The following is a 27,722-nucleotide window of genomic DNA, read 5'->3' as shown; positions in this document are numbered from 1 at the left end:
ACCATCTTGAGGCCACCTGCATAGATCAACTTTTGCCCCCACACACACCCTGAAATACCCCCTTCCCCAGTACAGCCTGAGTCCTGCAGCCCCTTCCATTGCCTAAGGCCACTTCTCCCCCTCCCACAAGAAAGCCCTGCTGCCATTGAAAAGCCACCCTCGTCTATGGCTGGTCTGGTAGGTAGAGACCTGCCTGTGAGCCCCCTTAAAAGTGATGTGGTGCTCTGTGTGAAGCCTGGCGCTGATGACTGTGGGTGCTGCCTGAAGCAAGAAAGGCAAACAAACCTCGAAGTCCTGAGTGAAGTGCAGCTCGCCAGGTGCACATCACTTATGTTTGGTTGTGTAATACGTCGGCGCGCTCGGATGATCCAGCTTGGGGGGTGATTCCGGCGAGCTGGCCTTATGATGATAAGCAGATGTATTACAATGAGGTTCCTGACATCTGATGGCAATGGCGGCCTGCCATTAGCAGGCAGAGCAGACGATTGCAAACTGGTTTCACAACGTCGTGAAACCCATTTTTGGCCATCTCACCATATTATCCACTCTTGCCGCCAAACACACCCAACGCCAAAGGGCAGGGAAATTTCCACTCATAGTCTCTCATCACCAAATTAGACATTTAGGAGAAGTTTGCAGTTACAGAAATATTGACATCTGTCAAGATACCTTTATTACGAAAATATTTTTGAAAACAGGACTCAGAATAAGAAGTATCACTACTTGGAGGAAAACTCTAGAAGCTGTATGAATTGTCTGGTGCAAGTAAACTGTAACCATACTTTGGTTTTTTTCATTATTATGTGAAAGCAACAGTTGAACTGCATTGAGGAATGTTGATGTTGGTGATGGGAAACACTGGACATCAATACAACATAAATTTGTTTTAAAGTAAAATAAACACATTTCATAGGCAAATTCTCCATTTCAAATTAAATAAAATGGAAGCATAGCTTAACTTTTCTACATTGCATTTTAAGAACCAATGTTCTTCCCCTAGATTTCCCTACAATATGTGAAAACAGGATACTGCTATCAAGATAGATATGATTAATTGCATTGTGTCAGCTGCCCAGTGCATTGATATGGGAAATAAGGAGAAGTCCAAGAAAGCAACATGGCTAATGAGTAATTTTTCCACAGGATTTATATTTCAAATCTTCAAACTGAAGGACACTTAACGTTTTGTGTGAAATATCTTTATGTAAGTGAATTGGTAATTCTGTTAAAAGATTTTTAATGAGCCCAATTTCAAGGTACATGTTTGATATCTGTTTGAAAATAGTGTTCTACATTTAAGTTGAATAATGTGTTGTGATCCAAAGATGAAATTTGTTTTGTTTGTCTATTTGTTTTGTTATCTTTTTCATTGTGTGTTACTAGTATCAAAATGCACTAATTATTTCACAATTAATTTTAATTTATAATGCGCTTTGCCCTTCCAACTAACGGGAAATTTACATCACTGGCATAAAAAAATTATTGACCTGACCCAATTGGTTCTGTATTATTAAATTGCCACTGTTTTAACTTTCAGGATGCCTCCCCATTTCTTTTGCTGAGTAAGCTGTCTATCTTTGGATTGCTAGGTAGTGGTGCAATATCAGCACAGAAGTTAGAACTGCCTCAAAAGGAACAGGAGAATATCCTACAGATAAAGTCTTCTCTTCCGTCCCATTTCCAGGGAGCCATCCCACCTTCCCAGCTCAGGTAAAGAGAGAAAGTGCTTGTTAATGTCTGCCATGATTACAGGTTGACGTAATTGCCTTAAAGTTCTTTGGCTGCACTGAGTTCTCTCAGTGCCCCTAACAAGGTGGGTGGGTTTGTGAGTGGGTGGCGGCTAAAAGTGATGAAATTGTCAGCCTGTCGGGAAGCCAGTAGGAACCCACCGACTTCTCCTTTTAAGCTCATCATGATCTGAAACCCCTGTAGGAAGGGGTGGGTATTTCAACATGTTAAGTGCTCATTATCTGCCTCTTTAATCCTGATTCTGACATGAATGGTATGTGCATGGGTTTCCAGGAACTCACCAGGGAGTGCGAGGTGAAGGAGATGAGCTAGTGACAGGCAAGTTACGCTTTAAACCGAGATCTCACAACTGCTTCTTTGCCTAAGTAAAAAGTGTTTTCTCATGGGCTTTGTTCTGAGTGTGCGCTTTCGCTACTTTGGAGATCATTTCTACTGCTTTGGAGTCTATTGAGTTTGATCTATACTTGCCCAACTTTTAATCTTCAGATCAGCATGGGAGAGCTTATACAGCTCTACCTTGGACTTCAGATAAGAAGATGAATAGCAACAGCAGCACCTTTTTCCTCAATCACTGGCAGTCTGCACCACAGAGCTCTAACTTGCAACAGGTGATACCCTAATGCAGGATATAATGTCAGGGGATACAAAGGCTTCCTGGACATGAGCGAGCGTCAGTGTTTCAGGAAGCTCAGAGTTTACCGTCAGGTGGTCGCTGACATTTGCAGCCTTCTGAAAGAAGACCTGCTGCCAAGTGAACCAGATGGAGATGCATGGCCAGCGGCTGTCAAATTTCTTTTACTGGAGTCTTCCAGGGACCTGCTGGTGATGTTTGTAGAATCTCACAGTCTGCCGCCCATAATTGCACGTCCCAGTGACTGATATCATCTTTGACAATGCTCAGCTCTTCTGCAGCCACCAAAAGATCATGTGCAAGTTTCCCAGGGAGCTGCCATGCTGCTTTTACCCTGGGCTAGTCAAACTTCCCTGAGAGATACACATCTCGACGCAAAGTCAGCAGATGGTACCTTGGAGACAAGGGCTACTCTCTGAGGATGTGGCTGATGGCACCCATGAGGGATCCAGACGATGAAGCCAAGGAAAGATACAATAGAAAGGACCTGACCACCTGAACTGGTACAGAGCAAGCAATCAGAACGCTGGCCATGGACATCAGGTGCCTGGACAGATGTCTTCAGTATGCAGCAGCCAAGGTGTCAAAATTATAGTGATCTTCTGTGCCTTGTGCAACAGTGAGGACTGGATCTTGAGCATGAGGAAGAAGACCGCACTTCAGAGGAAGAACAGTATGATGTAGCAAGGGCAGCAAGAGCTGCACAAATTGTTTTCTGAGATGACCTGATTTAGGCGTACTTCACTTAGACTGAGGCAGTGCAGCCAATTGGTCCACAAGTCCTGAACCCATTGCACAGAGAAGTCCCATATAGCAACCCCCTTCACAGACAGCCATTTTTATTTTTAACCCTTGGTTCTACCATTCTTCACAAGGCAGGAGGCCACTTTGCAGGCAGCAAGGAAAAATGGGCAAGACAGGATAATGGTGATTTGAAACAAAGTTTACGGTATTGTAGTAATTATAGTTTGATAAACATTAGGACTGTAGCTTTAAGAATAATCCTGTGTTGTAAGATCACATGGTCTGTGTAAACCTTCAGTTAGCGGCATGAGGAACCTCTAGGAGAGAGTTCTTTTTTTGGTTACAGAGTTAGATGCACATATGTAATTGCTGCTGCTGTCTTGTAAATAAAGTTCAATGTTTCCACCAAGAAAAGTTGCCTGGAAAATCAGATGCAGATAAATAAGATTCGGTACTGCCCCTCATCCAGAAATTGAGAGTATCTAAGATAGTTAAAAAGAAAGGAAGATATACTCATCTGAGATGCCACAGTTTGGCTGAATCAATCCCTTTGAATGAGCCACAGACGACTGGTCTCAATATATAGAACATCTTGCGTTCTACTTTCAAGCCAATGAAAGCACAGGCGAGGAAAAGAGAAGAGCGATTCTCCTGAGTATTTGTAGGAGCAAAACCTACAGTTTAATTTGAAGCTTGATGGCCCACAGTGCCCCAGGTTCAAACACCTTCAGTGAATTAGTAGACCTCATTAAGGGACATTTTCAACCCAAGCCCTCACAATGCAGAGGTTCAGATTCAATTCACAGAATAGAGCTCTGGGGGGAGACCATTGCTACCTATGTGGCAAAATTAAAACAACTAATGGAATATTGTGATTTCAGTGAAACCCTGAATGACATGCTCAGGGATCATTTGGTCTGTGGCATGCAATAGGATGCTATTCAGCAAAGAATGCTGGCTGAAGTGGATCTTGATTTTAAGAAAGCTTAAGAAATAGCGCTTGCGATGGAAAGTGCTGTAAAGGATTCACAAGTGAATCATTGTGCACAAAATGGTGCCATTTTCCTAGTTGGGCGGGAATGGTCAACTGAAAGTGGCACAAAAAGCCGGGACTCCACCACAAAGCAGGAAACAGCCCCCGCTAACTGAAAATTTAGAGGAAACAGCATAGCAACAAAGACGAAAACTAATTTTTATTGACATGGAAACAAACATACTCCTAATAATTGGCAATTTAAAAAGATGGAGTTTTTTTTTGTCACAAAGTGGGCACATATTGAAACATTGCAAAGCAAGATTAAAACAGGCTTTCAGGCAACAAATGAAGCCCAATGAAGTATTTAGTGTGGAAGAATCAGAAACAACCAATTTGGACATTTATTTTTTATTCGACGTGAAATTTGGGAAGATAGAGCCAATTACTGTCACATTGCAAATGAATGGTAAACCCTTAAAAATGGTAGTAGACACTGGTGCTTCTACTACTGTATTAGCAGAACACACTTTCAGATATTTAAATAAAGGTGCTCAGCAATTAAATTTGGAACAAATTTCTGCCAAGTTGAAAATGTACATAGGCGAAGAAATCCAGGTAAAAGGTATCATCAGAGTACCCATTTATTATATAAACAGCACAACTATCAGTGATGGTATCCGAAGATAGTGGACCAAACCTTCTAGGTCAAAATTGGTTGAGGGAAGCTAACCTTGATTGGCCAGTGATTTCACAAGAAAGCAGGAAGAGTTTCTGAGTTAGAAAAGGAACAAGGCAAGGTACTTCAGAAAGAGCCTGGAGAGTCCAAAGACTGCAACTGGATGAAAAAGTAGTGTTTGGCCATTCAGTAACCTGAAGAAATGAAGACTGTCTTAAACAATGACATGGAAGAACAGCAGAAGAAACTGAAGGAGACTCTGCTGAATGACAGAACTCAAGATTAAGTGAGTGAGCTTCGCAAAGAAAAGGAAAACCTGTTGAAAGACCTTCACATACTACAAGGATCGCTCAGATCAAAGTCTGTACCTCTGGAAAATTATGAAGAGAAGCAGAATGAATTTAACATTAATCTGAACAAACTGAAGAATTGGTTGGTAGAGAAGACGCAGTAGTGTTCAAGGTTCGAGTAGGAAGCCAACAGATACAAGAAGGAGAGAGAAGAGCTGAAGAATCAGCTGAATGAAACTAAAGAGGCTTTGCTTTAAAGTCGCGGAACTTTCCAAGATGCAAGTAGATCATGTAATTCAACTACAGAACTAAGACAAGTTGAGATTTCACCTGAGAGAAATCTGGCTGACAGGGAAGTCAAAAAGAAGGCTGAGACTAAACTCTGTGGTAGAAAGAAGACGACAAAAAGGAAGGTTCCAAAAAGTCAATAAAAGGTGGGAATTGAAAAGTTAACAAATGAATCATTGGAAATTAAACTTGCTCATTTCCTATTTCACTACACAACAACCCCCCATCCTACGACAGGTGCAACACCTGCAGGGTTACTGATGAGGCGCCATCTTCAAACAATACTAAGACCGATACTTCCCAATTTGGAGGGGAAGGTGGAGAAAAGTCAAGGGAACCAAAAAGCGACTCATGATTTACATAGTCATGAGGGACAATTTACTGTTGGAGAAGCAGTATATGTAAGGAATTTCAGTGGAGGATCAAAGTGGTTAACTGGTAAAGTGAGCTCTGTGACCGGACCATTGTCATACCACATGGAAGTGGAGGGTCAGATCACCTGTAAGCATGTGGATCATTTAAGAAGAAGGGAGGTAGCCCAACAAAATGTAACCATTGCTGAACCTGTAGTTTCTGTTGAAGTTGCTCAACCAAGGATAGACATGCCCAATATCTCTGTCAGAGAGGACAACACTGAACAGCCTGTGCCTAATGAGGTACCTGATGTTAATGTGGTTCCAGAGAATGTGGTTTCCGTCAAAGAATCGGAAGTTGTTGAGCTATGACATTCTACATGGATCAGGAAACCATCTGAAAGACTGAACTTGTAATTTCATGGCCTGTGTAAATATTGTAATGTCATGAGATAAATATTATTGTAAATACAAAATGGACAGAAAGGTTAAAGGGGGAGGAATGTAGTAATTATAGTTCTGACAAGCATTAGGACTGTAACTTTAAGAATAATCCCATGTTGTAAGATCACATGATCTATGTAAACCAATCAGCTAGCAGCGCAGGGAACCTCTAGGAGGGAGTTCTTTAGTTATGGAGTTTGATGCACACATGTAGCTGCTGCTGCTGTCTTGTAAATAAAGTTCAATTTTTCCACCAAGAAAAGTTGCCTGGAAAATTAACTCTATATATTAACTCTGCAGGTGCATAAACATGAAACAGAAATGTAACAAAACATCCAAATGAATATGTTTGTGCAGCTACAAATCCTTTGTCTTTCTTTTTCTACTATTCTGCAAGCATGTAGGTGCAGCAAGCAGTTAAGAAGGCAAATGTTGGCCTTCATAACAAGAGGACTTGAGTACAGGAGCAAGGATGTCTTACTGCAGCTGCACAAGGCCTTGGTGAGACCACACCTGGAGTATTGTGTGCAGTTTTGGCCTCCTTACCTAAGAAAGGATATACCTGCCTTAGAGGGAGTGCATTGAAGGTTCACCAGGCTGATTCCTGGGATGGCAGGATTGTCGTGTGAGGAGCAATTGGGCCTACTTGGTCTGTATTCACTGGAATTTAGAAGAATGAGAGAGGATCTCATTGAAACGTATAAAATTCTGACAGGACTGGTCAGACTGGATGTGGGGATGATATTTCCTCTGGCTGGGGTCAGGGTCTAGAACAAGAGGTCACAGTCTCAGGATATGGCGTAGGCCATTGAGGACTGAGATGAGGAGAAACTTCTTCACTCAGAGGCTGGTGAACCTATGGGATTCACTACCACAAGAGGCTGAAGAGGACAAGTCATTGAATATAAATAAGAAGGAAATAGATAGATTTCTGGACTCTAAAGGCATAAAGGGAAATGGGAAGAGAGCAGGAGTAAGCAGTTGAGATAGAGGATCAGCCATGATCACATTGAATGGCGGGGCAGGCTCGAAGGGCCAAATGGCCTACTCCTGCTCCTATTTTCTCTGTTTCTATGTTTCTTTCACAGGTGTGGGGGCAGGCTGCGCCTATCCCTGCTCTAAAAGCTGGAATGTTCTTGGCTGATATCCTCTGGGTTTCGAAGCCTGGAAAGGCCCCACCAAAAAGTGCCCCAGCTGCACCTGTGCAGGGGCAGACTTGGCCATTAAGTACTGGGAGTGGGGTGGGTGGATGGGGCCGGGGGGTGGGGGGGGGGGGGGGGGGGGGCAAGAGTGGCAAATGGTCAATGTCCCCACTCCCATGTCCCAGAGTTCTCTGCCGGCCAAGAGCTGGAAAGCACTTTGCTGCACTTCATGAGGAGCTGAACAAACAAGGTGAGGTTTTCGTCCAGCCTGCTTATGCTGGCAGTCTGAGCATGCAGACCATTGGTGAGGGCCAGCAAACATTTGGTTGACTGCCGCTTCTGATGCTCCACATAGGTGGCCACTCTTTCCAAGGACATAGACATCAGGGCAAAGGCCTTAGACATCATGGCACCTATTCTGTTTCAAATCACACTAAAGCTCTAGAAAAGCTGTCAGAACCTCACACATTATCTGTTCCTGCTCTAGAATTGTCACCTTTATTGATGGCCACTGAGGCCAGCATCTACATCCAGCTGGAATCCTGCACCATACAACAGGGACTTTCCAATGCTCTATCCATCTCTAATACATGCTCCTGTATACTTGTGAAGTTTGCTACAACATATGACAAGCCAGTTATCTTCCTTGGCGGTCCCAATGAGGTGTGTGTATTGGAGTTGCTGGAAGGTTTGCATGAGTCATGTGACATAACATCATCAGAGTTAATGACCTTCTCTGAAGAGTCTTCATCCTCCTCTGGGATCAGCTCCTGATGGACCTGTAGCAATGAAAGACATGAGTTAGAATTGACAAGGGGAGAGTGTGCTAGGACATCATTGTGTAGCTCATCAAATTTCATTGTCTTCTGAAATCAGATCAATATGACTGTTTACAACATGTAGCTGTGTGACATTGAATTCTATCACCAGGTAGCTGGGAGCTCTCCATCTCCACTGGCCATGCATACTGAAAAATGGCTTATATCCACTGCATCCTTTGTAGATCCAAAGTGGAGATGATGAGAGGGCCACTTCCAGGTCTTCCTTCCCCCTTGTGTTTTGTACTCTTTTCCTGCAAGGAGAGAAAGGGACCTGAGTGTGAGAAGTAAAATGTTTTGAGAAGATGGAGGGGCATTTATGGAGGGTAACTCTGAGTGATTGATGTGGCATTGCATTAAGAGGAAGGTGAGTGTCAGAGTTAGCTGGTCAGATGGGATGTAAGGAGGTGCCTTGACAGAGAGAGAGATGTGCACCTGCTATCATGTTGCTATCAGGAATGAGGTGCAGAAGGTAGAGAGAGTTGGTTTGGGGTAAGAGACACATCACAATATAGTTGAATGTACCATGCTACTCACTTTCTGTGCTGTGATGAGGTCATTGAATCGCTTATTGACACTGTATCCAGGAGCGTGCGATCACCTCCCTGCTGATGGCTACCTCAGCCACTTCCAACCATGAATGCTTGATTTCAGGGGTAGGCTTCTTCTTCCCATCTTCAGAGAACAAAATCTCCCTCTGAGCTACCCGCAGGATCATCTCCATAGATGAATTGCTGAAGCATGTGCTGCTGCCTTACTCTGTTGTGCCTCCATTTCTGCAGCTTCTGGCTCTGTCTGAAGACCTCTATCATACTTCCAGTCTGATCCTCACTAGGTTCCTTTAAATAGTTCTGCTGAAATAGACTGATGTGTCTTGCTCCAACTGGTCAGAAAACCTGGACATCAGATGCAGTGGTCGCATTAAAAAGTGTTGATGTGTTACCGGGCTCCTTCACTCTGAGTAGATCAGGTACTTAAAATTCACCCTAAGTTCCTCAAAAACCACTTCAAATGTCTTTTTTCCCCTTCCAACTATTACTTCAGGTGTCTCTTATTATTAAGGAAAGAAGGTTGGATAGTATTTTGGTCTGCAGATTGACTGACTGCAGAATACTGAGCTTCTGTCAGCTCATAATTGAGAACGCAGTCCAGTTGGCAGCATCCGTCAGAAAGTAGTGGAAGTGTAAGTGGATAAGTCTGTGGATAAGTGGATAAGTGTCCTGCCTCACAAGATCTGCTATTGCTAGATCAAGGCCAAACCGAATTGTGCTTAACTCCCTTGTGAGGGTAATGTAGATTACTTATTTTCATTTGCAAACAAATTAACTGACTATCTCATTTTGTTTTCAAAACTGTTGGATAGATTTGAATATTTCAACATTGAAGAGAAAAGCGGTCCAACCAAATCAAACGAGGAAGTGACCTTTGATCAAAGACTCCAAACATGGGATGGTAAATCAAAGTTGCTTAACATCAGTTAGTACTGTTTTGAAAGTTAATGAAATCAGAACAGCAGGTAAGAAAGAGTAACTACAATCGATTAAGCCTTCTTTATGTGCCGTAACTTATAATAGTTTAACCACTTATAACTTGGACACAAGTTTCAATGTGGTGCCATACAGCTTCCAAACAATGTGCAATACTACTCTAATCACAGGGATATTAGCTAATTAATTTTGGTCATTTGTGGCTAGATTCTTTTTTGCTGCAACAATGGTAATTAATAAATTGGTGTGAAAGTTTTGCAGTCTGACATTTCTTCAGGATAGGTTTTGGAAATCTGGGTTGGTTGAGTTTCAGAGATTGGTTTGAACTGAAGCGCAGACCTTTGTTAATTTAGGTTAGATTTGTCCCTTTAAATAAAAATGCACAGGTGAAGATCTGAAGGTGTGCAGACACATTGCTGGAAGCCATTCCATCGGGATTATTCCACAAGAGAAAAAAACAGCATTCCAAGGGCACTTTCAATGAGAATGTAAACTGAACTGTCCAGTGGCAGTGTCAGATTAGAGAACCTAAAGTCCATCCCCTCCCCCAGTAACAATCCACATCACCTTTTAGATTTGGTGGCAGACAGGGGTATGCTAATGCTTATTTTGTAGCCTGCTTTATTCCATTTAGCAAAATCTTCCCCTTTTTGCATTCTAACTGAACATCTAAATCAAGAGCAGTTTGTTGCTCCTTTCCTTTGGTCCTTTTCATCTCAGAACTTCGTCAGGGTTTCTCCTGATTGGCTGCCATAGCTTCAGTGGAGGATCGGCAGAAACACAAGGTAAGTGCTGAAACAGCTTTCTGCCCATTTTCCGCCAAAGTTATAATAGCCAATCAGGAGAACCCACAAGGAGATTTTTGGAGAATAAAACTTGTGTTGGTTTGGTTCCCCAGTGTTGCAGTGGATCAGAATGCGTGTGTATCTAACACAGAGAGTGTGACTCACACAGAACTACTGTGTTTTCTGCCCACAGATGAAAACAAAAGCAGGGCTACAGGAAATGCTTCTCCAGTTTCAGTAGATAGTGACAGCACAGAGGTTCTCCTCGCATCCTGCAGCAATGGGACCTTTGATCAGGTCTCAAATTCAAACAAGCGTCATCTTGGAGGTATTTACTAGAATGACTTTCATAAGAAACAAACAGCTTGGTTTTATTCTAATGTCTCCAAGCTGGATTGGAGCTGATGGACTCCCAACAACAAATATTCTTCCTCCCAACAACAAATAATCAATCATATTTGAATAAACTTTTGCCATTGTTTCATGCTATGCTGTGGATATACTCACAGAATTAATGACTGTGCTCTTTCTCGCCTCTCTCTATTCTACTCTGAAATTTCCTTTCTTGTTCTTCCTAGGTTCTAATAGCACTGCTTTATGTGTTCTGCCTGATTTGTGCATCTTCATTGCACCAAACTCTTTCCACTTTTTTCCCCAGGACCTCAAAACTGTAGAACTCCTTGGCTCTGTTAACCTTCGCTTACAGTACAGACCAAGCTTTACAATTCAAGTTTAATAACACATTCCTCCTATCTGCTGGTCAAAACCTACCCAAAAGAAGAAGAGCCAGCTGCTCGGCTGTATTGCTTCCTAATAGTAGAGTCTTTTTTCAATGATATGAATTGAAATATCACCAGTTCTCAGCTGGCATTGTTTTGGGAACAGAAATCCTATTTAATTGATCCAGAGGAGGGATTATTAGCGTCTACAGCCACAAAGAAGGTCAACTTGCCTTATTTGGTCTGCCACTATGACAAAATAGGAATACTTATGTATTTTACTTCATACAGTCCTAAAATAGCGCTAAAATAAAAGCACGTTCAACGTGAATGCCTGGAGATAAGTTATATTTGGAATCAGATTATGTTGCTTGGGCTGCAAATTCTAAATGCTGATTTAAGTTACTTTTAATCAAGGATTTAGCAGGCACTTAGAAACCAGGAAAAAGAGTACTTGCTCACAATCTTTTTGGGAGCTCTGTGACTGTACCTTTAATCATTGATGATTGACAGCTCTGACTTCAGAAGCCTTAGAACTGGATAAGTATTGGAGAATTTCTTCCATTGTCTTTATTTCTGTTCAAATTCCATGGATGAACTGAGAGGTTCACGCATCCAAAAGAACGTTTCATCCAAAATTTTTGGCTCCTTGAGGTTCTCAAAGGGATATTTTAATTTATGAGTTTTTTTTCACAAAATTATTCAGCACAGATGGAGACCATTTGGTCCATTGTCCCTGTGCAGGATCTTTGAAACAGCTATCCAATTAGTTCCACTCCCCTGGATTTTCCGCAGAGCCCTTCAAATAATTTTCCATCAAGTATTTATTCATTTCCCTTTTGAAAGTTATTACTGAACCTGCTTCCGTCACCCTTTCTGACAGTGTGCTCCAGATCATAATACTCGCTGAATAAAAATATTTCTGCTCATGTCCTCTCTTTTGCCAATACCTTGAAACTGTGACTTCAGGTTATAGGCCCTCCTGGCAGTGAAAACAGTTTCTTCTTATTTACCCCCATCAAACCCCTCATAATTTTATAGGAAAAGAAAAGAAAAACTTTCTTTTACATATACATGAGCAAAAGCATTGATCCCAGCTTTGTTTGAAAACATTGCACTGATTCAGCATGTATATGCATTTGGCTTTTTATTACATTATTTTAAAATTTCTTTACACTTTAAATATGGTTGGTACCATATTTTGTGCCTTTTGGAAGAGACAGGAGAAGATGGAGTGCATCCAATGTGGTCTCTGATGAGCTATGTGCTGTAATTAAAGATTAATTGTTAATCCCAGTCATACTAATCTATATGTTACATTTATAATGAAGGCTCAGATGTGTTATAAAACCTGCATATAACATATATATGAGGTTAATTCTCCTATTGTTGGTGCTAGCAGAAGGTAGAATCTTTGCCACATATGTTGAAGCAAAGTTTCTGTTTGCATTAATCTCTGGGCTATAATATGTTTGTACTGTTAAGGATCATTGGGGAAAAAATGAAATTAGATAGGAGCATCACTATTATTTCACAACCTTCACCTTGCACATTTTGCTGCAGTCCATTTTGTACATTCTTCTTTGAGAAAGTGACAAACTAATAGCAAAATGTAGACAACTTTGCACTATGGATGTTTATGGGGATTTTGACGATATGGAAATTGTTCTCCTTAGAGCAGAGAGGGAGGAGGAGAAATTTAACGGTGGTGTTCAAAATTCTGAAGGGTTTTTAATAGTGTGGATTGGGAGAAACTGTTTCAACCAGCAAGAGGATCAATAACTAGAGGACACAGGTTTAAGATAATTGGCAAAAGATTTGGGAGAAATAAGAAGATATTTTATTTATGCAACAAATTGTTACATTTGGAATAGACAGCCTGAAAGGATGCTGGAAGTTGGATCTGCAGGGTTTAACTGATGCCAGCAGGCTTGTCCTCCTGATGATCAATGGGCTGTCAGATCCAGGATTCAGCACAAATGGCATAGCTCGGTTTTCTTTCATGATACAGTAATCTCTCCTGATGAAGGCTCACATGACCTTTCTAGCAAACAGAACCAGATGCCAGCTCATGTAGCTGTCACAACACTGCAGTCTACATAGTCCACTAGAACTCAACAACCCTGAGGCAAGGGTGACCTCAGTCCCAAGAGGCTTACAATACAAAGATATAGCAAGCCTCACTGGCAGCCCTGGCTTTCAAGTATAGTGTTAGGAGTAGGAAATAAGATATTTATATGAACAATGAAACCACTCCATGCTATGCAATCATGGGAAAATAGGATTTAAGAGCCAGGAGTCGGCTATTCAATAAAATCTTGATTGATCTGATTGTGATCTCAACTCAACTTTCCTGTCTGCTGCCATAACCCTTGACTATCAAAAATCTGTCTAACTCAGCCTTGATTAAATTCAATGACTGCCTCCACTGCTTTCTGAGGAAGAGAATTCCACATACTAACAACCTTCTGGGAGAAAATGATTTATCATCCCCATGTTAAATGGGAGACCTCTCTTTTTTTAAAAACTATGTTCCCTAGTTCTAGTCTGCTCCACAAGACAAAACATCCTCCCATTATCCACCCTACCAAATCTGCTCAAGATCTTATACGTTTCAATAAGATCACCCTTCATTCTTTTAAACTCCAGTGGGTAAACACCCAACCTGTTCAAAGTTTCTTCATAAAGTAAGCACTTCATCCCAGGAATGAATCGAGTGGACTTTTTCTGAACTGCTTCAAATGCAAGTATATTCTTTTTGAAATGAAACATATCAAATTCTTACAGGCTTCTACAGGGTAGATGCAGGGAAGCTGTTTCCCTTGGCTGGGGAGACTGAAACCAGGGGGCACAGTCTCAGAATAAGGGACAGGCCATTTCCGACTGAGATAAGGAGGAATTTCTTCATTCAGAGGGTGGTGAATCTTTAGAATTCTCTGCCCCAGAGGGCTGTGGCATCTCAGCCGTCGAGTGTGTTCAAGACTGAAATTGATAGATTTCTACATATTAAAAGCATCGAGATATGGTGGTAGTGCAGAAAAATAGTCTTGATCTCATTGAATGATGGAGTAGGCTCAAAGGGCTGAATGGCCTACTCCTGCTCCTATTTCATATGTTCTTATGAGACAAAACTGCACACAATACTCCAGATGTGGTCTCACCATGCAACTGTAACAAACCTTCCCTACTTTTATATTCCATTCCCCTTGCAGTGAACACTAACATTCCATTTGCTTTCCTAATCACTTGCTGTACCTGCATACTATCTTTGTGTGATTCATGTACTCAGACACCCAGATTTCCCCCGTACCACTGAGTTCTGCAATTTCTCTCCATTTACATAGTATGCTGCTTTTCTACTCTTCATGCCAAAGTGGACAAGTTCACATTTTCCCAGATTATATTCCATCTGCTAAATTTTTGCTCACTCACTTAACCTATGAGTCTTTGTAGACTCTTTACTTCCTCTTAACAGCTTACATTCCTACCTATCTAAGTGTCATCAGCAAATTTAGCTACCATACATTCAGTCCCTTTATTCAAGTCATTGATATACAGTAGATTAAAAATGGCTGAGGCCCCAGAATTTATCCCTGTGGCACTCTACTATTTACTGCTTGCCAATTGGAGAAAGACCCTTCTATCCTTATTCTGCTTCCTGTTAGCTAACCAATCCTCTATCCATGCTAATATGTTATCCCGTACATCATGAGCTCTTATTTTGTATAGTAACCTTTGATGTGTCAGCTGATCAAATGCCTTTTTGGAAATCCAAGTACACCACATCTGCAGGTTCCCCTTTTTCCAGCTTGCTTGTTACTTCCTCAGAGAACTCTAATAAATTAGTTAAACATGATTTCCCTTATTTGTTATCCATTGTTATCAAGTAAATTTGTTCATTGTAGTTTGAGAGAATGTTTTGGAGATCAATTTGCAATGGAAGACAGAATTCCTTTTATGCTTCCCAACTGAATCATTGCCTCCTTAAGCAGACCTCTTCTGAGCTATTATTGAGGAATGGCATAGTTTGTAATCTCTTGTGGAAGGGTTCTTCTGAGTTGCTGGTTTTCTCCTTTAATTCAGTTTTATGGTACGTGCCTCTGTCATTTCCTCTTCCTTCTGTTTTTCCTCCATCATAAGAACATATATGAGAATGCCCTTAAAAAATACCATGGTTAAGGCTCCACAACAGAAGGGTGGGAAGATGTAGAATTTCATTGCCCGAAACTGCTGAAGGGCAACTTTGTAGAACCCTGATTACAACAGAAGTTCTAATTGCTTCATTTAAATCTGGCAGATATTCAAAACTTGTTCTGCCAAAGATCTTAAACTTTATTTGTAAGATTTGATGGGGGGGTGGGGAGGAAGAAATTACTCTGTTTGTGTGGTATTCAGGTCTGTAAGATTATAGAAAAAAGCAAAATATTATGAGAATAGAGTTAAAAGACTGTGTGCCCAAAAACATTTAGTATATTGATTGAAGAGATCACCATTCAAAATATTGTTACAATATATATTTGGAAAATGTATCAAAGCTTTTAGTGTTTTTTCACACCAACTAACAAAACAATTTCAACACTGATATTTTCAATGCAATCTAGAGGTATCCTAGTACATTATTTTAAGGAGCACAAAGTTTTTTCACTATACTGTTTTGTGCATGACTAACTGAAAGTATAGATTCAGAATTATGAAACTTGAATCAGACTGTTTATGTGGTTTGTTCACCTTGACCATCAACTTGATGTTTTACTATAATGTTAGTACATAGTTTTTTGATGAGAATAGGTTAACAAGGCTCTACAAAAGCCGCTGTTCTTTCATCTGCAGCCTTTGACCTGATTGATCTGCAGTCAAGAATCAACATTGGCCCAGCATGGAAGAGTTTGTAAAAATCTAACAGATTTTTTTCTCTTCCTCAAGGTAGTCTGTTTGATCTGGATGGGGAGAGCGATGATGATATGTCATCTATAAGTCAGATTAATGGTCACCATCAGTTCTCATATACACAGTGCTCCAGTTCAACTCCCTGCAAATCCATACCATCATCTCCTGGTTTTTGGAGCAACTACCTCAACAGAAAAAAAACAGTGAGGTTAGTGAGGAAAAGTCTTAGCCTACTGAATTCAGAGAGCTCTGAAAAGATTGCTTTTGTCACATTTTGTTTTAATGTGACAGATCTTCTGCCCCTTATAGCACTGTCTGATTTTAGTGATTTCACTGGGATGTAGTTCTGATGCACTCTATAATGGGTGGGTATTCTGCTCCAGCACATTACTGCCCAGGCAATTAAATTGAAAATGATCCAAAGTTTCGGCTCAAAGCTTCCACCAAGCTGACCAACTAATAGATCTCCACACACTTGTGACCTGCAAATCAGAATGTAGTCACAAGTGGGACTTCACAGCAGTTTTAAATTGGTACATAAAGGGCTGTTTGCACAAAATGCAGTTTATATTAAACATCAATTGATATATCCTTGTTTCAATGTACATATCTACGTTATTTTTTCTATTCCTTGAGTAGATTGAAACATGGGCATAATGTTGCCCTTGGCGTGTGGGATCAGTGGGGGCAGTCCGGCAGCCAATGTCTGCCCAGTGAGACACATGAGTGGCAGCACTGAGTGCTGCCTGTGTGGGCAGGGGGAGGGCGACCAACAGGCCTCAGGCAAACTATGCGCACGTACACGAGAGAGCACTGAATAATCTTCCTGAGGCACGGAACTGCCTCAGGGCGATGCAGAGATATTTAAGAAAATAATAAAGAGCAGAAAAATGTAATGAAACATGCCCCACCCAGACATATGGACATATTTTTAATTAAAAAATAAAGTTATTTTATTTGTATATGCTTTTGGAAACCTCATTCTGCCCGTCGATGAGGTTTCCTAAAAAATGTAAAGGCTGCTTGGCCTTTTTGCCTGCCTGCCAACCGTTAGGTTGAATGGGCAGTGAAAAATTAAAGTCAATTGATAACTTAATGACCTTAATAGGCCTTTTAATTGTTGGCACGCTCGGCCGATGTCATCGTGCTTCATTTCACACTCAGTCAGGTCGGGCGCGATGCGCGCCCACCCATCAAGCTAAAAATTCTGGCTATGCTTCCTGTATAACTATTTATTGTCTTAATATAGGTAGCCATGCTAAACTTTTCAGCTAAAATTTTACTGCTTTGCCCATCTATTGAGCTTAGGAAATTATGCCCATTACCAATATAGTTGGCTCATTAAATCATAAATAATCCCCTCACATAAGTAAATTTATCAGTAAAATAGAGCCTCAGCAGAGTTTCAAATATGAGTAACACTTTTAATACACCCCATCCATGGACAATCATGTTGGTCTCATAGTGGGGGTGTAGGAACAGAAATAGAAGCATTGCATAATATTTATTATTTCTGTTCATAAACATGTCAGCATACAGTGAACAAAAATATGAAACAAAAACATTTGTGTTTAAAAAATATACAGATCTAAGATCACATACCACCACATAACAGGCACCTGAATCTAAATCCAACCATCATGCACCATACTTCATTATTAAAAAGAAGTGCAATGTTAAAGTGACAATGAGGTATTTCAAAATGCATTCTAAGTGGAATATCAGACAATGGATTAACAATATGCAACAATGAAAACATAGAATGCTTACAGTATTAACTGTGATTGTGTATCAGCAATCTAATAATCTATATATACCTAATTTTAGATTTGGGGGTAAGGGTAGGCATTATTACCTTCATAGAGCACGTTAGCCCTTAAAAAGAGATGAATTTCCCATGGAGAGAACCGACGGAGAACTGAAAGACAAGATTTCACATTTTAAGACTTTTAGTGTAACAAACAAACCAAAAGTCCACTAAAACACCAAACTAAAGAAAATGGCATGTTTCTCATTCTCCAGCAACAGTCCCACTGTTACTTCCAGCTCTCCAGCTGGTTCACTTCTGCCTGCCATGTCATGTTAAAACTTTCAGCTATAGAGACAATTATTCCACTTCCTGTTTGAGTTTTCCAGGTCCAATCATCACCAGCAAGGCACACCTCAGTGACTCTCTGTTCCATAAATCTTCAAGAGTTTCGCCTGTTCTGTTCCCAACCTTTTTAAGAGGAACTGAACTTGCACAAGCTTCCTGCTTGGTTTTTAAACACAAAACCATTCCACCTGCTTCCCCACAGCAGTAATAAAAACAAAAAACTGCGGATGCTGGAAATCCAAGACAAAAACAGAATTACATGGAAAAACTCAGCAGGTCTGGCAGCAGCAGCAGAGAAGAAAAGAGTTGACGTTTCAAGTCCTCATGACCCTTCAACAGAACTGAGTGAATATTAGAAGAGGGGTAGTTTAAGGTGGTTGGGGGGGTGTGGGGGGAGAGAAATGGGGGTGGTGGTGTGGTTGTTCCTCCAGTTTGCGTTGGGCTTCACTGGAACAATGCAGCAAGCCAAGGACAAGAGAGCAGGGCGGAGTGTTAAAATGGCAAGTGACAGGGAGGTTTGGGTCTTTCTTGCAGACAGACCACAGGTGTTCTGCATAGCGGTCGCCCAGTTTACGTTTGGTCTCTCCAATGTAGAAGAGACCTCATTGGGAGCAACAAATGCAGTAGACTAAGCTGGGGGAAATGCAAGTGAAATGCTGCTTCACTTGAAAGGAATGTTTGGGCCCTTGGACGGTGAGGAAAGAGGAAGTGAAGGGGCAGGTGTTGCATCTTTTACGTGGGCATGGGGAGGTGCCATAGGTAGGGGTTGAGGAGTAGGGGGTGATGGAGGAGTGGACCAGGGTGTCCCGGCGGGAATGATCCCTACAGAATGCCGCCGGGGGGGAGGTGAAGGGAAGATGTGTTTGGTGGTGGCATCATGCTGGAGTTGGCAGAAATGGCGGAGGATGATCCTTTGAATGCGGAGGCTGGTGGGGTGATAAGTGAGGTCAAGGGGGACACTATCATGTTTCTGGGAGGGAGGAGAAGGCGTGAGGGCGGATGCGTGGGAGATGGGCCGGACATGGTTGAGGGCCCTGTCAACGACCGTGGGTGGCAAAACTCGGTTAAGGAAGAAGGAGGACATGTCAGAGGAACTGTTTTTGAAGGTAGCATCATCAGAACAGATGCGACGGAGGCGAAGGAACTGAGAGAATGGGATGGAGTCCTTACAGGAAGCGGGGTGTGAGGAGCTGTAGTCGAGATAGCTGTGGGAGTCGGTGGGCTTGTAATGGATATTGGTGGACAGTCTATCACCAGAAATTGAGACAGAGAGGTCAAGGAAGGGAAGGGAAGTGTCAGAGATGGACCATGTGAAAATGATGGAGGGGTGGAGATTGGAAGCAAAATTAATAAATTTTTCCAAGTTCCAACGAGAGCATGAAGCAGCACTGAAGTAATCATCGATGTACCGGAGAAAGAGTTGCGGGAGGGAGCCGGAGTAGGACTGGAACAAGGAATGTTCCACATACCCCATAAAGAGACTGGCATAGCTGGGGCCCATGTGGGTACCCAGAGCCACAACTTTTATTTGGAGGAAGTGAGAGGAGTTGAAGGAGAAATTGTTCAGTGTGAGAACAAGTTCAGCCAGACGGAAGAGAGCAGTGGTAGATGGGGATTGTTCGGGCCTCTGTTCGAGGAAGAAGCTAAGGGCCCTCAGACCATCCTGGTGGGGGATGGAGGTGTAGAGGGATTGGACGTCCGTGCTGAAGAGGAAGCGGTTGGGGCCAGGGAACTGGAAATTGTTGATGTGACGTAAGGTGTCAGAGGAATCACGGATATAGGTGGGAAGGGACTGGACAAGGGGAGAGAGAAGGGAGTCAAGATAACGAGAAATGAGTTCCATGGGGCAGGAACAGGCTGACATGATCGGTCTACCGGGACAGTTCTGTTTGTGGATTTTGAGTAGGAGGTAGAAGCGGGCCGTCGTAAGTTGGGCGACTTTCAGGTTGGAAGCTGTGGGAGGAAGATCTCCAAAGGAGATGAGGTCAGTGACAGTCCTGGAAACAATGGCTTGATGTTCAGTGGTGGGGTCATGGTCCAGGTAGGAGGAAGTGTCTGCGAGTTGATGCTCAGCCTCCGCGAGGTAGAGGTCAGTGCGCCAGACAATAACAGCACCACCCTTGTCAGAGGGTTTGATGACAATGTTGGGGTTGGACCTGAGAGAACGGAGTGCAGTAAGTTCAGAGAGAGACAGATTAGAATGGGTGAGAGAAATTGAGACAATTAATGTCATGCCGACAGTTCTCAATGAAAAGATCAAGAGAAGGTAAGAATCCAGAGGGGTCCAGGTGGAGGTGGGTAAAAGGATCCATTGAACGGGGAGAGGACTCCTGCCCAAAGAAGTGAGCATGGAGACGAAGACGGCGGAAGAAGAGTTCAGCATCGTGCCGAGCCCAAAATTCATTGTGATGAGGGCGTAAAGGTATGAAACTAAGTCCTTTGCTGAGCACTGAACATTCAGCGTCGGAGAGGGGAAGGTCAGGGGGTATAGTGAATACACGGCCGGAGCTGGGATTGGAAGATGGGGTGGGGACGGAGGGACAGGCAGGCGTGGAGGGTCCTAGATGGGTGTTGGTGTCGATGAGTTGTTGGAGCTTGCGTTCCTTAGCACTTGAGAGAAAGAGAAAAAGTTTCTTGTTGAGGTGTCGGATGAGACGAAGAATAAAATGAAGCTGGGGGCACGCGCAGCTTTGAAAAAGGGTACGGCGGTGCTGCTGGAGGGAGAGGTCAAGTGTGCTCATACGGCGGCGCATGGCACTGAGTGTGGATCTCAGAATGTGACGGGAACAGCAGTCCGAGAAATGTTTTCTGTCCCGGAGATACCTGTAATCCTGGGTGGGTTCGAAACAAGAGGGATGGAATTTCAGTTGAAATTCACGTGGGGTAAGACGGAGACGGAGACAGTCACTGAGAAAGGAGATATGGCTGTGAAAGCGGGTCTTAGTAAACACCTTGTCAAACACCAGGAGAGAAAGGGAAAGCAATGTAGGTGAACAAGGCAAAAGAGAGATACGGAAATCTTGTCGCAGAGAGGAGCAAAACTTCTTCAAGGTAGGCATTTCTTGAAGAGGAGTGGCAGTCAATTAAACACAGAGATAAAAACAAAAAACTGCGGATGCTGGAAATCCAAAACAAAAACAGAATTACCTGGAAAAACTCAGCAGATCTGGCAGCATCGGCTGAGAAGAAAAGAGTTGACGTTTCGAGTCCTCATGACCCTTCAACAGAACTGAGTGAATATTAGAAGAGGGGTGAAATATAAGCTGGTTTAAGGTGGGGGAGGGGTGGGGGGAGAGAAGGGAGGTGGGCTGATGTGGTTGTAGGGACAAGCGAGCAGTGATAGGAACAGATAATCAAAAGATGTCACAGACAAAGGAACAAAGAAGTGTTGAAGGTGGTGATATCTAAACGAATGTGCTAATTAAGAATAGATGGCAGGGCACTCAAGGTGCAGCTCTAGTGGGGGTGGGGTGGAAAGACTGGCAGGACATACAAGATTTAAAAATAATGGAAATAGGTGGGAAAAGAAAAATCTATATAAATTATTGGAAAAAACAAAAGGAAGGGGGAAGAAACGGAAAGGGGGTGGGGATGGAGGAGGGAGTTCAAGATATAAAGTTGTTGAATTCCCCACAGCAGTAGCTTCTTTGTCTATGTATCAAACAGTAGCTGTCCTTTTTCTGTAAGATACTGTGAAAAGGTGTTAAAACTGGCACCCAACACATCAGTGAGTTTCGGTTCGAGCTTCTCACCCCATGACAACCTGAACACATGGGCATGCTTCTGGTTTGAGTTGTTTATTATGACTCCATATCCTCCTTTCCAGGATGTTGTTTCACCTGACGTTAAAGTGGATATTTTAAAATATAACCATCTTGTAAGGCAATTCATGACAGTAAGGCTACATATTTATATGTAGTTGAACTAAGGAATGGTAGATTTTTTAAAAAGCCAAGTTTGGTATTGAGTACATCTAGGGAGGTGTGGCATGACTAAAATCTCAGATAAAATGCCACTTGTACTACCTAACCTAAAAAGGTGTCTGTTCTTCAGCAATACTAAAGATGAAAGGACAACATTTTAACCTACTCTGCAACCCAGTCCTCCTGAAGTTTGAAGTGGTTGGAACACTATTGTGGTTTTAAGCAAAAGATTTTCCTTCTTTTAAACAGGTCCATTGATAAGACAGTGCTGCCCCGACGTCCATTTGCCCCCAGGAGCATTGCGGATCTGAAAATTGGGCATCTCGTTAAATTCTCCCGGCCTGCAGGAAAAATCAGCAAAGGAGTGATAAAATACATGGGTCACCTACCAGGGCGACAGGAAGCATACCTGGGTGTCGAACTGGAAGGTGATGAAGTTGGGCGACATAATGGAACATTTGAAGGAGCTCGTTATTTCATTTGGTAAGATTGGCATTCCAACATTTTGATCTGAAGCTAGATATATTTAAAGCATGCATGTTTCACTAAAATCTTTTGCCTTTTTCAAATAGTGGACTTAAGGCTTAGAAGAACATTCACCACCTGCATCATATGTATCACATTTTTGGTGAACTTCTGTGAAATAGAGTAAATGAATATTTCGCTCGGCCACGTTATTTATTGTGGAAGGAAGTTTGAAATAAAAACAAAAGTGGTGGAAAAATCAGCTGATCTGGCAGCATCTCAGGAACTCTACCATTCCTCTACTGGTCATATTGGACTTGAAATGTTAACTTGTTTCTGTCTCCACAGATGTTGCCAGATCCACTGAGAATTTCCAGGACTTTGTTTTTGTTTCAGATTTCCAGCATCCACAGTATTTTGCTTTTATTTTAGTGGAAGGAAGCTTGTTGAATTTGCAACAATAACAATACCCACAATTTAACAATGACTATTTGCTCCCAAGGGTTTCTAATACATTGGACCAAATCTTCTGTGGAGTAGCAATCACTGTCAGATTGCCACTCTGCTCCTTTTTACTTACTTTAGTCTGGAGCTGCACATTTCTCACCCAGACTTCCGCCCCAGGCTTGTTGAGAAATGTGCAGTATATCCTAAAGACCTTCAGTGTAGTGCAGAATATCAGGGGAAGTGAGGCCACACCCCTTTTTACAGCACTAGCTGCTGTATTCTGGTTGGTTTAAATGTCCCAACCACTTTGACTAGCTAGGAGAGAAGGCAAGTGTGTAAGGTGAGTGGGTGGGTTGGTTGGGGGAATATTATGGGGATAGTCAGACGGTCAAGTCTGGTCAGGTGCAAGGATAGTCAGGGTAGGGTGGGGGCGTTAGACAAAAGGTTAGGGGATAGCCGGTGAGAGAGGGGTTCAGTTCCATAGTTACCCAGGGGTTAGAACTAGTTTTAATCCTCCAAACTTTTCTTCTTAACTATTCTGCTAAGTGAGCTGGAACCATCCGAAGTCTCCAACTTTAAAATTGTTGTTTGCTTGGGTTCCAGACACAGGGTAATTGCTCAATGGATATTGAAACTTTCCGAGCAATTCCCGCAGAGTCCTTCTATGGAGATTTCAGAGGGTCCCCCAGCACATCTTCTGGGGTACGACTCTCCAAAGAGTGGGAAATCTGGGCCTTTATTTCACTTTGCATATTCCCACGTGAGCAACCCTTAGAACAATTTTGAAAGATGTAATGAAGTTATCTTTGAGATTACTAATATCACCTAGAATGACTGTTCTGGCGCATTTAGTTTGAACAATTAGCTGCGTAGTGACCCTTATTAAATTCTTTAAAGTCACATTAATAAGAAAGAGATATTTATTTTAATTGATATGCAAGCACTTGAGGATAACACATTCCACAAGTGACTTAAACATAAATATGATGATGAAAAATATAAAATGTAATCTGGTGTTACAAACCCCATGAAGATTAATAATTTTAAAAAGAAATTCAAACTTCCAATTAACAACCGAATGACAAGATTTCATGCTTTAAGACTTTTACTGTAACTAACAGACTAAAAGTATTATTGACTAAACAGTTCTTTTGGTAGGCAACTTATACTTGAAACTACAGAACAGAACTTTCCCCTTTTACTGTTAACACAACCAAAAAACCTCACTTTACAGGTATACATTACACTTTCCTTTGAGTAGACACTTAATTCTCCCAGAATCAGTCCAAAGTAATTCTTAGCTCCCAAAGGTTTATTTCCATTCTTTATTTTCTCAGCCTGGTAACTTGTAACCCCAGAACTGTCTTTCATGGTGATACTTTTTCCTGGTGATTCCTTCTCTAGCACAAAATAGACAAATCTTCCAGCCTGGTTTTAACTTCTCATGAATTTGGTCTTTTTTAATCTGAGCACGAGCTTCCATGCACATTCCTGTGTAGTGAACCACAGAGATATTCGGCCTTGTAAGCTTTTCTCTTTCTCTTTTCCAGATCCTGGCAGACTAACTTTGTCTGTGATAGTCAGTGACCTGCTCTGACAATGGCTTCCTTGGCACTCTTCCCCTCTCAAAACCCATCCCCATGGCAACAAGAATCACATGGACTTTGCATCTAGTTACCTAATTAGCAGTTCTATTTTTTAGACTCCCAACTCCAGCAAATCCTGGAATCAAATGGACAATTCAAAGTTACATTTACGACCTGGCATTCTCAACACTTTCCTGGTACTTGGGTGGCTACAGAGCACAGGTGCTACTACCATTGTCTCCAAGTGCAAACACCTTACACCTTCCACCTAGCAAAACAACGCTGGCCTTCCTTTAATCGCCATGTCATCCAGGCCTGTTGCCAGGCAGATTTTAGAACAAATCACCTGACCCCCTTTATTTTACCCTAAAGACACAATCTCAAAACATAATCTTATAAATTTCACAATGGTAACATTGGCAATAACTTAGATAAGAATTATAATTGTAATGTTAACTAAACTTGGAACTAGAGCATATATTACAAGTTGCATGCACAGTACAAGTACACATATACAGTGGTTTTTAAGTACAGTGAGATTCATACATCATTCTGCACATCTCATTATCAAGTATTGAGGGTTGATGGTTGCCATAAGGATTGAGGTACCTCTTGTCATTAGATAACCCTGCAAAACAAGTGTGTTGCAAACACATAGAACGGGGGCCATGCCTCATGATGTTTCCCCAATTCTATGTAGAACCTTTATGGAAGTTGCTCAGATATGAAGGGTGAACCAGCTCCAAGGTTTTAGGCCAGTCACTTATGAGGATAGGTCTGCAAGATGACAAGCCCTGTAATGGTGGCAGGACCCTGCAGGATCTTGGTTTTAAAAGGAGGCAATGACATGGCCAGAATATGGACAATAAAATGCTTTTTTACTGATGGTTTATCAAACAATATATTATAGGTAGTTAGACTTATATTGGGTAAAATATAACTAAAATGTTTTGAACAGGTTCCCATTGCTTTACAGGTAGAGAGTATAGCAGATGTCCTGCAGCCCCTCTTATGAGCCTTAAGTCAAACTCCCAGAAGAATTCAGATGCTCTGCTGTCATCCCAGTTGGCCTAGATTAAGTGGGAGGAGACATGAAACACAAATGTAACTTTGAAACATATATCTGCGTGACTTGATCTGAGATCTTTCATTGAACGTACATAATTTCACTGATGCTAGTGGCCTAGCTTAATAAGAAAATGCACAACAGCTGCTATGAAGACAGTGAGAGGCTGTGGGCAAACATTCTAATATCCTGAAGAGATTCAGGTGAAAATCTTGGCAACTTTGGTGGCAGTGACTAACTCTTTCATTGAAATGTAAACATTACTGCATGGTCATCCCAATAGCCTTAACTGTCATTTTCTGCTTTCTTCACAGTAAGTTGAACAAAGGTGTATTTGTGAACTTCAATAAAGTTATTATGGCCTGGGAGTAGAAAGGTGGGAAATTGCTTCTGATGTGAAACACAACAGAACCATCACCCACCTGATATAGAATTCCTTCAATTGCAAGCGAAGAACCTCCTCTTTTCAGAACAAAGTGATTCTGTGTACCTCATTTTATCATCCTGTATTTAGAAGATGTAAAAATAATGACTGGACTCACTAAAACCTCTCTGTTGAATATAGACTTTATCTTGCAAGAATATCCAGTGACTGAGTTAATTCAATCTGTGGAAGAATCGGATTTGATTAGAATTAGACTCAGAATTGTTTTTATGTAAATTTCATACATGCCAAGCAAGAAATCTAACAAAAAAGTGAACACAGACTCCAAAAAGCTGATAGCTCAAGGATAGCCCTGATTACAAACCTATCTTGTGTAAAAATAAATAATTATATTGACTTTGTAATTTAAGCTGTAGTCATATTCAACATTCCTTCTTGTATTAGAGGTAAAAACCCATAAGTACATGAAAACAGATGGTGTAAAATTGGTGATGCATTTTTAAGTGGATCCAGGAACAAAGTTCCCTGGAAAATGTTAAATGATTAAGACTTCTGCTTACTGGTTCATTTTAAACAAAATGCTTCAGCCAATTCCTTACTCTTTCTCAGAGGCATCCTTCACATCCGGCATTATTCTCCCCGGTTCTCTCCCCCGAGTCTCCATTGAAACTGATAACTTTCAAAAAGGAATTTGAACCTCCAGTTAGCTGAGAGGACACACAAATTTCACATTTTAAAACTTTTACTGTGACAGATACACAAAGAACGCTATTAACTGAACACTGTTTTCTTTTCGTAAGCAACTGAACAATATTTGCCCTTTTCGACTTTTAATGACAACTGAAAACCCCAATTTTGTTACGTTACTCAGTCTCAAGTAGTGATTCACAGCTCCCAAGTGTTTTACTTCTGTTAGTTTCCTTTCCCAATACTATCTTCCTGGGGATTCTCCCTCATGTTCCATCTATGCAAACCTTCCAGCCTTGTTTTAACGCCTCATGAACTCAGTCCTCAAACTGAGCATGAACTTCCACCTGCATTCCATGTGGTGAAAAGTAGGGTCAATTTTCTCTGCTTAAGGTGCTGGCCCGGCCCGCCCCGGCCCCTCTGTTGGCTGCAGACCCCACAAGGCCAAACCTTAACTCTCCTGTCTGTAATATTTCTGATTTCTGGGTTTATAGGGAAGCCTGTAACCTTATCCTTCCTCTAATCCCTTTCACCATAGCTATGGGAAACATATTGTCTTTGTATACAAGTAGAAACATTAATCAACTATCTCTGATCACAACAGCCTTTCATCTTAGAAACAAAATGATAGGTTCCAACACAATTGCTTAAAACTTGATATCGATAACACCTTTCTGACTGAGCAGATGTGGATCTTGTCATCGTGAACTTAAAAATAGCTGTCATTGTTCCCAAGCGTAAATATCTGGTACCTCCCTCCAAATAAAACATTGTATCTTTGATTTTTTTAACAATTAAACCACCCAGGTTTACTGTCATGCGGACTCCAGCATGTCTCACATGGCCCCTTTCATTTACCCTCCATTTAAAGATACAGTCCTAAATTCTAACACTTTTATGAACCAAAAGTTATAGTCCTAAAATATAATAATCCTATAAACTTCACAATTGTAACATCCTCCAACTAAATTGATATTTAACATTCAGCCTTCCCATTCAAGTTGGCATTCTTCACCCCCAACCTTCCTTCAAGCTGACACTTGCTCACCCCTCCAATTTCCTATTTCAATCTAGTACTT

General features: G+C 41.6%; 1 protein-coding gene across 1 annotated transcript in view; it reads left to right on the top strand.

The window, feature by feature from the left end:
* The window catches only part of LOC121290453 (centrosome-associated protein 350-like), an 84,558-nt gene extending 58,455 nt beyond the window's left edge, over window positions 1–26,103 (top strand). Inside the window, exons 6-11 of the mRNA XM_041210890.1 lie at window positions 1,590–1,710; window positions 9,475–9,563; window positions 10,577–10,711; window positions 16,026–16,197; window positions 22,257–22,490; window positions 25,886–26,103. Coding sequence (XP_041066824.1) covers window positions 1,590–1,710; window positions 9,475–9,563; window positions 10,577–10,711; window positions 16,026–16,197; window positions 22,257–22,490; window positions 25,886–25,943 — 809 coding nt within the window. The 3' untranslated portion in view covers window positions 25,944–26,103. The remainder of the gene's footprint in view (window positions 1–1,589; window positions 1,711–9,474; window positions 9,564–10,576; window positions 10,712–16,025; window positions 16,198–22,256; window positions 22,491–25,885) is intronic.
* The last annotated feature ends 1,619 nt before the right edge of the window (window positions 26,104–27,722 follow it).

Source organism: Carcharodon carcharias, chromosome 18 (genome assembly GCF_017639515.1).
Source record: "Carcharodon carcharias isolate sCarCar2 chromosome 18, sCarCar2.pri, whole genome shotgun sequence".
Lineage (NCBI taxonomy): Eukaryota > Metazoa > Chordata > Chondrichthyes > Lamniformes > Lamnidae > Carcharodon > Carcharodon carcharias.
The sequence above is the reverse complement of the archived record's forward strand: the minus strand, read 5'-3'. Positions and strand labels throughout refer to the sequence as shown.